Genomic DNA, 13,630 nt, shown 5'->3' on the forward strand with positions numbered 1-13,630 from the left:
GGAACCTCAACCCGAGCCCTGAGATGTCTGGAGAGAAAAAAACTATGCAGGATTGTTTCTTGTGTGCTCGGTTAGGTCCCGGGGCCACCAAAGAGCTTGGCGCAACTGACTTGGCACTTCCTGCCTTGTGGTTTCGCCTTCCTCCCAAGAGTGCTGAGCTGTATGGAGAAAGGTTGCTGGGAAAACACAAGACCAGAGTGACACCAAAAATGGGGGGACACGTTCCAAGCTGCCAAGATTAAGACCTGTTGGTCTCTATCTGTGGCAAAAACAGGTGAGCAGACAGTAGGGCAGATAGTGGGGCTTCAGACTGCTATTTCTTTCCCCTATTGCACAGCTATTCAGAGGAAGAGCTCAGGACAGCAAAAGAAAACAGCTCTGCCTTCTCACTCTTCCTATCCAATGCAGGCAAATGATAGCTATCAAGAGGAGCAGCAGAGAGAGAGGTCTGGTTAATTTTGGATGAATTCTCAGTGCATCTGAAAATGATCCTGCTTTTGTGGGATTTGCCCACTTTCTGTGCTGGTTAATTTTGGATGAATGCGCAATGTGTCTGAAAATGATCCCGCTTTTGTTGATTTAAATCCCATTTCTGCATGGGATTTGGCCGATTCCCTCCCATGCGATAAACTTCAGAGAGAGTCTCAGAGGTTGGGCTGTAAGATCCGTCTTGGGATGGGGGCCTGGGAAGACGTCCAACTGTATTTTCCCATAATGCACAGGCAGGCTAAGTGCGACTTGTGGGGGACATGCAGCACTTGGGACCCAAACATGTGCCCCCCGAAGTCCCTAGACCTATTGTTTTTAAAGATCATGACTATTTTTGGGTGATATTTTTGCCCCAAAGCACATGGGGTGGTTGATGTCGCGCACCTACAACAGAGACCCCCAAGTCCTCCAAAGAAACAGAAAGACCTTCTGAAAACTGGCTAATGTGAAACCCAGAAGTAATGTTACATCATTTCCAGTGTGCTGAAAGACAATAGTGCTGCCCAACAGAGAGTGAAGGAACATCACTCCTGCGTCCCCTGCAGTTTCCCATCTCTGCCTTTACGTTTTCAAACACTAACCCTCTTTTCCCTCCTGCACTTCTTGGCCACATGTGCAGCATCCTACCTTTCTTATTTTAGACTATCATCCCCACTGGTCTGCAATGAGACCCTGCGAACTTTGTCCCCGAGATGCTCTGAAAACAAATCCAGGAGGAATTAGAACCGCGGTGGTGCAACGGTTGCTCAGAATCTTGGATGCCACTGCTACTGGTTCTTTTTCTTAAAGGGAGATTGCCTTTAGCCTGATGAGAGCCAACATAGTGTAGTGGTTTGAGTGTTGGACTATGACTCTGGACACCAAGGTCCATGAACTCCCTCTAGGTGACCTTGGGCAAGTTGCACTCTCTCAGCCTCAGAGAATGGCAATGGCAAACCTGAAGAAACATGCTAAGAAAACCCTACGATAGGGTATCCTTAGGGTTGCCATAAGTCAGAAATGACTTGAAGGCACACAACGCACAACAATGACGCTCCAGATTGCTAAGTTTAGTGGAACGCAGAAGCCTGCAGTCAGTAAATACAGAGCACAACAAGCTCTAAGGTTCTGGGCTTGATGCTTCATCTACAAAAAGTGGCACTAAGGAGTTTATCACACTGGGGCTAATTTCAGCATTAAAGAGAGATTAAAGCACATTTAAAGCATCCTGCAAATAAAGCCAAAATGGCGAGTAATTGCGTGAATGATTATCACACCCAATTGCAGAAATAAAGTGATATCGGAAATGCATTGTTGTTGAAATCCCAAAAGTAAAAAGATGCACGTTAATGCTTCTTTGTGACCACTTTAATGGTGGGTGTTGTGCGATGTCGTTTCACCTAATTACACGATTTCTCCCGGATATTCACGGGATAAACTCCCAACCTCTTTCATGTGATAAACTCCTATGTCTTGTTTCTATTTCTAACTCCAAAACATTGGTAAGCACAGAGGTGGATTGCAGAGATGGGACCAATGAAGGGGTAGGAGAAGGAACAGTCATTGCATTGTTCAAAATGCACCAGGGCTCATATCTGCTTGGAAGCCATACACCACATCGTGCCAGAAAAGCACTCTGTTGGTGCTCAGAGAAGGTCTTTCCTCTCTGGTCATTGAGAGAATAGATTTGCTGCATTCTACAGGACCTGTCATAGGAATATTCTTTAAGTGGAAGCATAAATCACTGTAGTGCTGAAAAACGCTACCCAAAAGCCTTCCCTTGCCTAGGGAAAAAATCACCAGCTTGCCAAGAACATAAATATTCCTATGAATTAATGAGTCAGATTCCCTTCCGTTATCATTCCAAAAACTCACAGGGATATATTTATGGTCTCTTGTTCTCCAATGATGATGATTAATGGACAACCTGAGAAGTCCCACCGCATACATGGGTGAAGAGAGTTGGCAGGCCTAATTTCCTAATTTATCAAACACTCCTCCCATTGCTTCCCTTGCAGCCATGAGAGCATCAAAGCTTACGGTTCTAAGCAAACTTTGAGTGACGGAGAGTTATCGCTAGGGCTGGAAAGGAAAAAAGTACATCTATATCTGTCACATCAGTTGAGTGGATAACATATCCGTAGATATGGAGGGCCGACTGTATTTAGGTGCTAGAGATTCCTAGAGAGAACACATTAGTCAAAACCACAAATAAAGCCATAAAAGTCAAAGCTGCAAATGCGAGGAGCCAACTATAATCAATAAAAGTATATTTAGCAAACATGAGGCTGGGTACCTCTGTTTTCGGAGATAGCCTGTGGTCCTCTCCAACATCCCCGGCACATTAATGCCTTTGTAGAAAAGAAGGCCGCATCGACTGGTAGGATATCAAAAGCATCCAACACAATGGCAGGTGGCATGTTGGTGACTTTGTTCAAAGAGAGACCATGACAAGATAATGGTCCCCTATAGACAGGGACTAATTGGAGCAGGTTTATTTTCCAAAACGGCTAGGAATAATCCTAGGGCTCTGCTCAATTAATAAAGATTTAATTACAGATGCAGGTTTAACCCACAGATGGGCTTTAATGGGCTTTTGGAGATGCTCAGTGGAGACACTGGGGTTTCTTGCCATCTCGTTCCTTAAGCGATACATGGAAGTGAAGAACTCAGCACTTCACATTCCCAGGATTGTGCTTCATCTCCTACCTTTCTTTGAAAAGGTTTATCACATGCAAGAAAAAGCTACCTAGCATGCAATCTGCTCATCGCTTGCTAAGTTATCCTGCCGCTTTCATGTACAATGGAGAATGCTGACCCATTACAAATGGCTATTCCTTTTGTAGAAATAGCCAACTGGTTCCATATCATCTTTTGCCAACGGGTGCCATATTGTCCTTTGCTTTGAGCGGCAAAATGGCCCCTCAATTCATTTTGCCTGGCCACTGGGCAGCAAGCATGGAAAGGAGTTGAGGACCTTGTGGGAGCTGTAAGTGCATAGGGGAAACAGAGCTTAGAAAAGTTACTTTTTTGGGATCACCCTTCCTGAAAGCCACAACCGCACATTATCCAAATGCAGGGTGAAGGAGGGCTCTGCTTTCTTTGATCATGGGTGCTACGTGGCCCTGAAATTAAACAGCCAAAGGGCATTCTGTTTAGATTACCAACCTCTTAGATATTATAGAAGTGTGTCTGCAGGAATGACTATAACAGGGAAAACACAAGAGTTACCTTGTCAGCCAGAGGTATAATCAGGCAAAACCTACAGTTAGATAGAGAAACGGATAAACAGAGGAAGGCGATGTGCTCAGTTCAGCTACAAATCTCCACTCAGATTCACAAGACAGTCCTGATCATTGATGAGGGATATAGGAGAGGCTAGGATATTCATTTGAAATGGGGTTCTAATCTCCCACTATTTTTATTTCACTTTTCAGGTACAATATAAAAACGACATTCATGATTAGTCTTTTTCATACTTTCATTCCTTAGTTCCATAACTTGCTACCCCTCCCAAACATTCAACAAACATTCAACAATGCATACAACTTCCTAAGAGCAAAAAAACCAGAATTTCTTACTCATTACTTTTTCACCACTTGATATATAAAGTTCGTAAAGGAAAGCGTAATAAGTCCCCCTTAACTTTCCCCCCGGAAAGGAATATATATTTCCGCCTCTTCCTACCACTTTCCCTTTTTCCTTACCTAAACTGAAAACCTCTATTTTGTTATTATCTTTTCTTCTTCTCCCATAATTGGGTTATTTTTCCCCATTTTGATTTGAAACAGAGTTCTGAAGGAGAGTTCTGTGAATACAGTGAATTGTTAAAAAGACAAAGGATTGGGTTCTAGAGCAAATCTGGGCCCAACGCTTCCTAGAAGAAGATGATGACTACTAGAAGATGACTATACTGTACTCTAGAAGATGACTACTAAGCCAAGATGACTAAACTGAGACTGTCATACTTTGGCCCTGGCATGAGAAAACATGCCTTCCAAGAAAATGCAATGATCCTTGGGAAGGTGGAAGGCAATAGCAAAACAGGGAAGACCATACTACAGGTGCAGAGACTCCGTCAAAGAAGCCATGGCCCTGAATTTGCAAGTAGGGCTCTTGATAACAGAGTGGCATAGAACGTGAATTCGCATCATTGGACCTGCAGTCACGTCGGATCTGAGCTCCAAAAACATCCGTGTGATAAACATCTATGCCTCATGTTTTGGCTCCGCAAGCTCAGGATCTCCAGGCCTGGGATGATCCTGAACTGAGACAGAGGTCTAAAAGGAAAGGTAGTTTTAATAGCAAGTTTTATTGCGGGTGGGCCTGTCTATATCGGCACCAGGAACGTGTTGGTTGGAGCCACTTCTCAAGAGAGAACAAAGTCCCACCCGTGCCGCTCCCACCACCCACCTCACCTGGAGAGATTACACAGCTGTTCCTCCGTCTATTGCTTAGGTAGGTGTTAAAACATCTTTTAAAAAGTACAGTTTGGCCCCCTGCCACCCACTCTTCTTGCAGGATAGAGTGCAGGACAAGGCGGGTGGGAAGCCGCAGCCTCTGCCAAATAGACTTCAGCTTTTGTCCCAAAGCCAAGGGAACAAGGGAAGTCACGGAAACTGGGGCTAGGGGAAAGAGAGGAGAAAAACAACCCCAAATATATAATAATTGGGGCTGGCTTGGGTACAAAACGATTGTGTTAGACTTTAAAAAACGACAGCCGAGCCATTTCAGGATCTCCTGAAGAAAACAATGTCTATATATGTTGTCCCAACCTGCCTGTCTTCTGTTTAAAGACAATTATGATCACTTTTGACGACGGAGATAGCCGACGGCTGTTTTGCAGAGAGCAAAAGGCAGGTCAAAAGAGGGAACGTAACTCATGAAAGTTTTTTGTGGGTTTTTCAGGCTATGTGGCCACGTTCTAGAAGAGGTTATTCCTGGTGTTTCGCCAGCATCTGTGGCTGGCATCTTCATCTAGAGGAAGCAGATGAAGTCTACGAAAGCTCATGGTGCCAACATCTTTCTTTCAGTGAGTCTCAAAGGTGCTACGGATCTCTTTACCTACTGGTTAACATGGCTATATCTTTGACTTCTATTACTAAGGATTCTGTCTGGTGTGGTATGAGTGGAGTGGCGTTATCCCACCGGGTGATGCCAACCCTTGTGACGCCACTGCATTTCTGGTCTCTTTGGACTTGATCCCAACAGACTCCTCACCACCTGCAAAAACTTTGCTGAACTCAATAGCATATCAAGGATGTGAGACAGTTTTTTGGCCAACCTCACTGCTACAGAGAATCCTCACTAATCTGTGACCACATAGTAGTTGCTCTGTGACTTATGTGATGCATACTTTAGCCATCACTAGATGCTAGGTCCCATCTGTCCAGTCTCTCCTTATGCCCTTCTGAATCATCTATGAGGAGTGGCACACAGCGCATTCCAAGCCCAGAGAGGAGAGGCTCCGCCAGCAACATGACGCGAAAGAAGAAACTGAAACAGAGAACGACTTTGTCCTCCTGATGCCTCGAACACAAGGAAGTTTGGGGAAGTAAACTTCCCCAGATTTGCAGACAACAAACCTGTCTCATCAGAAAACTATGAACAGAAACTGTAGTGGAAATATAAATAAATAACACATGCCAGACTTGGCAAAGCTGTGCAAAGAATGTCCGAGGCTGGCAAAGAATGTCCCAGGATTCCATAGCACTGAGCCGTGGCAGTTAAAGTGCCGTCAAGCTGCATTAATTCTGCAGTGCAGATGCAGCATCAGATTTTTAAAAAGATGGCACATTGTAAAGGCTTCAAGAGAAGGATAGATCCTGGGTGAAGCAGCCAGTGCCTGGGGAAGCAAACTAGCTCCTTTACAACCAGAGAGGTAGAAAAAGAGCTCAGAGAAGTTACTTTTGGGAGGATATGATCTGCCAGAATCCTCCAGCCAGCTTGGCCATTAGACATGCTGGCGGCGGGGTTCGGGCAGATCTCACCCTTCTAAAAGTAACTTCTCCAAGCCCTGGATAGGCAGAAATGCTGCTGATCTCCTGCCAGCCACAGTTACTACAGAGGACTGAGACCAACCCTGGAAGCAGGGTGGGGGTCTCAGTATTGCACAAGTCTCTCCGTTTTATTAACTTCCCTTTCTTGGGCGAGGCTCATACTATTTACAGTTTTCAAAGGTTCTGCAGCTTTTGGAGGGATTTTTATTTTATATGCTGTTAAATGCAATGGCAAATTAAAAAGGGATGGCCTGGGGCTAAGGAGTGAGGCACCGAAACAGAACAGGGTGTCCTTGTATTTTTCTCATTCTTTCTCTTAGGTCTCACAGAAGGGTGACTAACCCAAAAATACATGCACCCTCCCCAAAAATGTTTTTATGGCTCTTGATACCTCCATACCTTCCTCTGGCCAAAGGAAAGGGTACATTTCTTGTGCTGTGAACTTTTAGGTGCATCAATTTACCTTTCAAATAGGTTGGCAACATCTCACTGTACCATTTAACATTTTAAACACATGATTGAGAATCTGGAATGGAAATCTGGCTTCTCGCGCAAGGGTTGCCACTTTGTTGTTGGGTGCCTTCGGTCATTTCCAACTTATGGTGACCCCAAGGTGAAGGTATCATGTAGTTTTCTTGGCAAGATTTGTCTAGAGGGGGTTTGCCATGGCCTTCCTCTAAGTCAGTGGTTGTCAACTTATGGGTCGGGACCCCACAGGGGTCACCTAAGACCATCGGAAAACACATATTTGCATGTAGCGATGAAAATAATTTTATGGCTGGGTGTCACCACAACATGAGGAACTATATTAAAAGGTTGCGGCATTAGGAAGGTTGAGAACGACTGCTCTAAGTGAACGAATGTGTTGCATCCAAGGTCTCCCAGTGGGTTTCTACAGTAGAACGTCCAGACTCCTAGTCCAATACTCAAACCACTAGACAACACTACGGTGTGGCAACCAAAGGATGCCCCCTTTTGTGGGAACACAATGGCAAGATTACTACTACGCCACTTAGTTAAATTCTTTTGGCTTTTTTCAACACCCCTGAAGAAAAGGAGCTTTGAAATTGATCTCTGATGAAATTTCAGTAGTGACTCCACCTACCTTCATTCAGTAGATCCTTGCCTCGAGGTTCTTTCTTCTCAGAGGAAACGTCCAGAGGTCTGTTTGTTCTTGTGAGGGAATCTTTCCTTGGGCAAGAAGGTGGTACCAGAGCTTGAAGCTTGGAGACCTCTTGGCAGAGAAAAGAGTTGATCCTCTCAGTTGGCACACAGCTGCTTTCTTTTGGGCTTGATGGCTCCCCTTGTGGAGGCTCTGTCGATGGGTATCCATGAGAAGATGGCTGGCAAGTGACTTGTGGCATCTGAAGGTGTGACACAAGCTGGAAAGGAGATGCCAAACTCTCACTACTGGCTGCTCCTGGGAGGCTTCCAGAAGACAGTGGCAGGGAAACACTGCTCCCAATAACAGTTTTATCTTCCTTGGTTATTTCTGGACATTTCTGGGACAAGCCAAGGTTGGCGCCCAGGTTGACCTGGAGCTCTGCCTTAGACAAAGGTTTGGGTGCAGGGTCAGTCTTTGGTGCCATTGGGAAGGCACACTCAGGAGGCTTCCCAATCAACCCGTCAAGACTGATGGGAAATTTCTGCAACTTCGTCTGTCTGGAGGCTGGAGCAGAAGGAGTCTTGTTTGCCAACTGACCCACCTGCCCGGTTGGAATGAAGGCCTCCTTTCTCATGAACGTGTTGTTCTTTGGCAGAGGCGAGATGCAGTTCCGGTCCCTGCAGCTTTGCATGGCAGTGGGATCAAAGTTTGGGGCAGAGCAGAGAGGGAGGTTGGGTCCCTGGTCTTCAGCAATGTGCAGGTCGAGGGATGGCAATGAACTGTGATTCACAGCGGCCTTGGAGACGTCCTGGATGGGTTGATCCACCTCAGCATGGAAGACGTTACCATGGGAGGAGAACTTCTTCAGGATGTGACTGGAGAGCTGGGAGGCGGCAGGTGCAGGGGACTCAGACTGCCGGACGGCATTTTGAGGGCCTTTGATGGGTGTTGGGCACTCCAAGCTGGATGAAGAGCTGTGGAGGCTCTCATTGTCACTTCCGGGCCCTGAGGAGGAAGAGAACCCATTGGGGTTGAGACGGGTTTGGAAGGAGGAGACCCTAGTGAGGTTGGTCCCATTGGCTCGGGGTGGATGCATGGTGCCCCGGTTGAAAGAGAGGCTAGTGCTGATCCTTGTCTTGAGGATGGGACTCTGAGTTGGGCTGGAGCTGGAGCTGAGGCTGATGAGGTTCTGGTAGGAGGGCATGATTGGGCCTCCCACTCTTCTTCCCTCTCCATTGCCAGGGGCTAGGAGGATGCCAGGCGGGTTGGGACCCAGGGGAGATCTGGGTGGAGATGAAGCAGGGAATGCAGCTTCCTCTTCTCCATCTTCTACATCAAAGGACCTCTTTAGAGCTGGAGAACAAAATGAGAAAGGAAAGCCTTCAGACCAACAGTTAACCCCATTAAAAATTACTGGCAAATCTTAGTGGACCCATTTAAAAGAGAATGCGGACACACACACAAACACACACATATTGATACTCCATTTACCTGTTTTTAATTGCTTTATAGTTATAATTATAAACATTTTAATTATGTAAACTATGGCCCGTTACAGACCGCCCAAAACTGTCTTGGGCCGCTGCCGGTTGCAGTGCGGAGGAGCCGCAGCAGCCAAACCGCGTGACTCCTCCGCGCTGCAAAAAAGGAGTGCAGAAATCGCACTCCTTCCGGCAACCCGGAAGAGCCACCGCAAGTGCCAAAGCGCACACTCGCGACGGATCTTCCAGGTTTAGACATCCGGACGCTGTGCGTCCGTTACGTCAAGATGGCGGTGCCCATCTGTATAGGGCGTCGCCATCTTGCCGTACGGAATACGCACAAGGGGTAAGGCGCGTCCAGAAGCGCCGCCCCTCGCGCGTATTCCTGGCACAACGACGGCACCGCTTAGGCATTTTGGACACTGGTGGAGGGTTGGGGATTACGTAACTGATGATTTGTTGTGTATGTATTGTAATTCCTTTTATTGCAACCCGCCTCAATCTTTAGGGAGAAGCGGGCTAAAAATAAACATCATCATCATCATCATCATTATTATTATTATTATTATTACAACTCTCACAGTGTCCCAGCCTGTGGCCATGTTGGCTGGGGGGTTCTGGGAATTGTAATCCAAACAAATAACTTTTCGAGCTCTGCTGCTTAATAAATTTATCTTCAATCGTTTTCCTTCATTCTTAGGGAAAATGTTCACCCTCAGTGACATCATTGTTGGAAACGAAACTATTGCAATGTTAGAAAAATCACAGGCTTTGTTCCAAGCCCTCATTTCCCCGTTTGATACTCCAGGCCTAATCCAAGTGGCTATAATTCTCCATCCTTGGTAAAAACAAATCCAGTGTAAGGCAGAGTACATGTGTTGATTCTTTTGCAACATTTCCATGGACCACTTCCATGAGGGTCAAGGACCCACAGCGACCTATGAACCACTGTGTCAGACAGAAAGGTGGCCACAATTCAGTGCATAAAACTCCTCCATGAAAACTTCAACTCTGAGTGCATCTGCGCTGTAGAAATAATGCAGTTTGACACAACTGTCATGGCTCCATCCTGCAGAATCCTGGGATCTGTCACTTTGCAAGGCACCAGCACTCTTTGGCAGAGAAAGCAAAAAACCTTATACAATTACAGATCCCAGGAGTCAACAGGATAGAACTACAACACTTAAAGTGGTCCCAAATGTATTATTTCTAAAATGTAGAGATACCTTCTGCCAACCCTGTCCTAATGTAAGGATTGCAGCAAAATTCAGAGGGAACAGTGGAGGACAGATGACACCATTGTCCCTGCCAAATGAAATGAAGAAATACAACCTGGAATCCCAAGTCTGTCAGTTTGGGCTCTATAGTACCACAGGTTTTGTGTGCTTTGGCTTAGTTTTTGTGTAGGCAAAACACCCTGCCAAATCTGTTTTCAAGATGCCATGAAGTTCTTTCCCATTCTTGTCCTGACAACAGTGTAATAGCTACCCAGATGGGATTTGTCACAACATACTCAAATCTACCCTAATGGGACTTGTGAATGGGAGGTCCTGTTTGGAAACCTGTCCTTTTAGTCGCTAAAAGTTAGCTGGCTCTTTCCTGCCATTGTGGGCTCCGGGTCCCCCCAAAATAGGAGAGAAAGCTCATGCACATCAGTGCCAATAGTGCCATCCTTCCTTAGAATGGAGGCGTTTGAGAGCGGCTACGGGAAACCGGAGTCAGGTTTTGGATTTGCTCCTCCCAAGGCCTCTAATCTCTTGCATCTAATTGTTTGGCGTGTTTTATCTCTTGGCGATACCATATCCATCAAAAGTCTCCCCCGAGGGCAGCACAGTAACCGCTTTATTCACCTCCAGCCGCCACATGTAAAAGATCCTGCCCAAGGCATCCTCGAGTAATCAGATCTTGCTCCCAGAATTGCTTTCCCTCCTCCCTGGGTTGCAGGTTAAGCGGTGAGTCTAGGGCACAATGAAGTTCGTGATAGAGAGGAGAGGAGAGGAGAGGCTGGGAATGCAGGCCAGGAAAGAGCAGGAGGTATTTGGACCTAAACCTGTACCCTAAAATTTCTCAACAAGGTTTGCCCAGATCCTTAAGTTTCCATGAAACCAAGGGGTGCAATAGGAGGGTGCAGGAGGTGCCGACCACATTGGGTGATATCCCAAAAGGGTGGCATGTGGGGCGCTACACCAACAGGACTGGTGCAGCTGCTGGGCAAGCGAGAAAAGGCATTGCCTCCCTTTTTCACTCACCCAGCAGTCCCAAAATGGGCCATCCAGAGGCCACAACACCAGCCCAGCAGTGATATGGTTGGTCATTGGGTGGCCAGCCAGGCAACAGGTGAGTGGGGCAGAGGAGAGAAGGAAGGTGGACAGTCTGCCACCCTGCAGCCCTTTCTGGGCACCTGCACTGGGTGACACCAACCGTCATAAGAGAAGTTGCAAGGGCTTCTGCAAGAATCTGTGGTGGCGGAGAAATCAAAGTATTTCTTTGAGCTGTAGATATAACCCACTGGGTTGACATGGGGCAAGTCACACTTTTTCAGCCTCAAAGGAGGGCAAGGGCAACCCTCCTGATGAAACTTACCAAGAAAACCCTATGATAAAGTTTGGCCTAGGGTCACCATGAGTTGGAAGCAACCTGAAAGCATACAACAGCAACTACAACAGCAACAACGGCAAAGATAGAGCAATCCTAAGAAGTTTCCTAGGACTTTACATTTCTTTCAAGGGTTCCTCCAAGGTAAGGAAAAAGGTTGGGAAAGGCTGCTCTGTTGTATAGGATGGCTAGTATCTAAACTAGGGGTGGACCATGAGCCATATGATCCTAGGGATCAGAGCGTGGTCCCTGAATCTATAAAGAGCGCTAATTGTTTTTCTAAAAATTTCTTGGGGTGTTTGTGTGTGAGAGAGAGCATGAGAAGGGGAAACACTCTTTCGCCGAAGAAACCCCTCCAGAAGCCCCATTGCCTCAACACTCCACAGCCCTGACATCTAGCAGAGGAGAACAACATTATGGTTGAAACGCTGATGAACAAAAGTAAGAACAGAAAGAACAGAAGATTTTGTGTGCATTTCATATGCAGTTTAGCAGTGTTCAAATTAATTCTATGGATCAGAGTCTTGGCCTGTCATCACCTCCTCAGCAGATTAGCACCCAAGGAATTAAGCAAATTAGAATTTCCATCTGCTGATGTTCAGGTGAAATATTTCACAATTAATTTCATTGAAATTAATCTGACAGCCAGCATGGTTTAGTGGTTTGAGTGTTGGGATGTGACGCTAGAGACCAGGGTTCGATTCCCAGTTCGGCCATGAAACCCACTGGGTGACCTTGGGCAAGTCACACAATCTCAGCCTCAAGGGTAGGCAACAACAAACCTCCACTGAACAAATCTTGGCAAGAAAACCCAATGATAGGTTTGCCTTAGGGTTACCATAAGTCAGAAATGACTTGAAGGCACACAACGAGCATCAAAGATGTTATACCACCTTTTCCTACAGATCATAGAAACACTGAATCTTAAGAGCTGTAAAGGATTGCAAGGGTCACTTGGTCCAGCCTTTAACCATGAAGGAATACACAACTACAGGATTCCTGAAAGATGGCCATCCAACCTCTATTCCACTGTCTAACCTACTATTGAACAATGTTCACAGTAAATGCATTCTTCCTAGGACAGAATAAGCATAGGATGGTGGCCGACACCACAAAACATTGAGGGTGTCCATGTGGATCTTGGTCTGTCCTCTCTTGTTTTACATTATAACCTACCATGAGCCTCAGTGATGAAGAAGGCTACAAAATCAAAGTGTTGGGCTTTTTTTTTTTGGTACAACACCTGAAATGTATCGGTGGCCAGCTGGTCTCCAAAAACACCAGTAACCTATACGGAGCCCAAGGCTATTCCAACCATCCATCAGCACCGCCGACAGCTTCTGAAACTCGATGCTACCCCATTACCTGCTTGTTTTTGAAGCCCCTGTTGTGCCATGGCGATGGGAATGCGCTCTTCTGCTTCAGGCAGGAGGCATGTGAGTGCATCTCCTAAACAAAGGATGTTTGGAGAAAATGAAGCTAGGTTTCAAGCCAGAAATATATTCTCTGACCTGAAATAGGGTGACAAAATGCAGAATGCAACTTTGCCTGACTCCTTTTCCAATTTGAAATGTGTTCGCTCGAGAGAAAGTAGACTGGTCCTAGAGTTGCCAGTAAGAGCCATGGGCATCACCAATACCCATGCAATACCATGGGGGTTGCAGTCCAATAATACTTGTATGACCACAGGTTGCCCATCGCTTCGCTCCTTGATGTGCAGATGTACAGGTAGGTGCCTCTGCAGCTGATTTATCCCTCACCTGCCTCTGCCTGGTGGAAACGTATCTTCCAAATGATCTGAGAACAAGTTGAGATTATACCCGGAAGGAAGGACTCCAGAGAGGCTTCCTGTTGAAGCCAAGTAGGCATGAGAGCCTGTTTCGACAAGCTCGCTGCACCATAAAATTCATTCTTGGTGGCCTTGGAATGTATGCTGTCACCTTCCAGCTAGAAACCAGATCAGAGGTGCCCTTCACACTACA

The 13,630-nt window shown here is 46.2% G+C and overlaps 1 protein-coding gene across 2 annotated transcripts in view; it reads right to left on the minus strand.

The window, feature by feature from the left end:
- LOC149306339 (septin 12-like) overlaps positions 1 to 13,630 on the minus strand; it is a 59,620-nt gene that overhangs the window by 35,652 nt on the left and 10,338 nt on the right. The window contains exon 3 of one of the 2 annotated variants that reach the window (XM_089540313.1): positions 7,573 to 8,925. In XM_089540313.1, the coding sequence (XP_089396439.1) occupies positions 7,573 to 8,925 (1,353 nt within the window). Of the gene's footprint in view, positions 1 to 1,116; positions 1,210 to 7,572; positions 8,926 to 13,630 lie in introns of those variants that run through there. The other variant, XM_089540311.1, reaches the window with a different exon arrangement.

This window comes from Sceloporus occidentalis, unplaced genomic scaffold (genome assembly GCF_023333645.1).
Source record: "Sceloporus occidentalis isolate IW3139 unplaced genomic scaffold, rSceOcc1.0.p SCAF_10, whole genome shotgun sequence".
Classification (NCBI taxonomy): domain Eukaryota; kingdom Metazoa; phylum Chordata; class Lepidosauria; order Squamata; family Phrynosomatidae; genus Sceloporus; species Sceloporus occidentalis.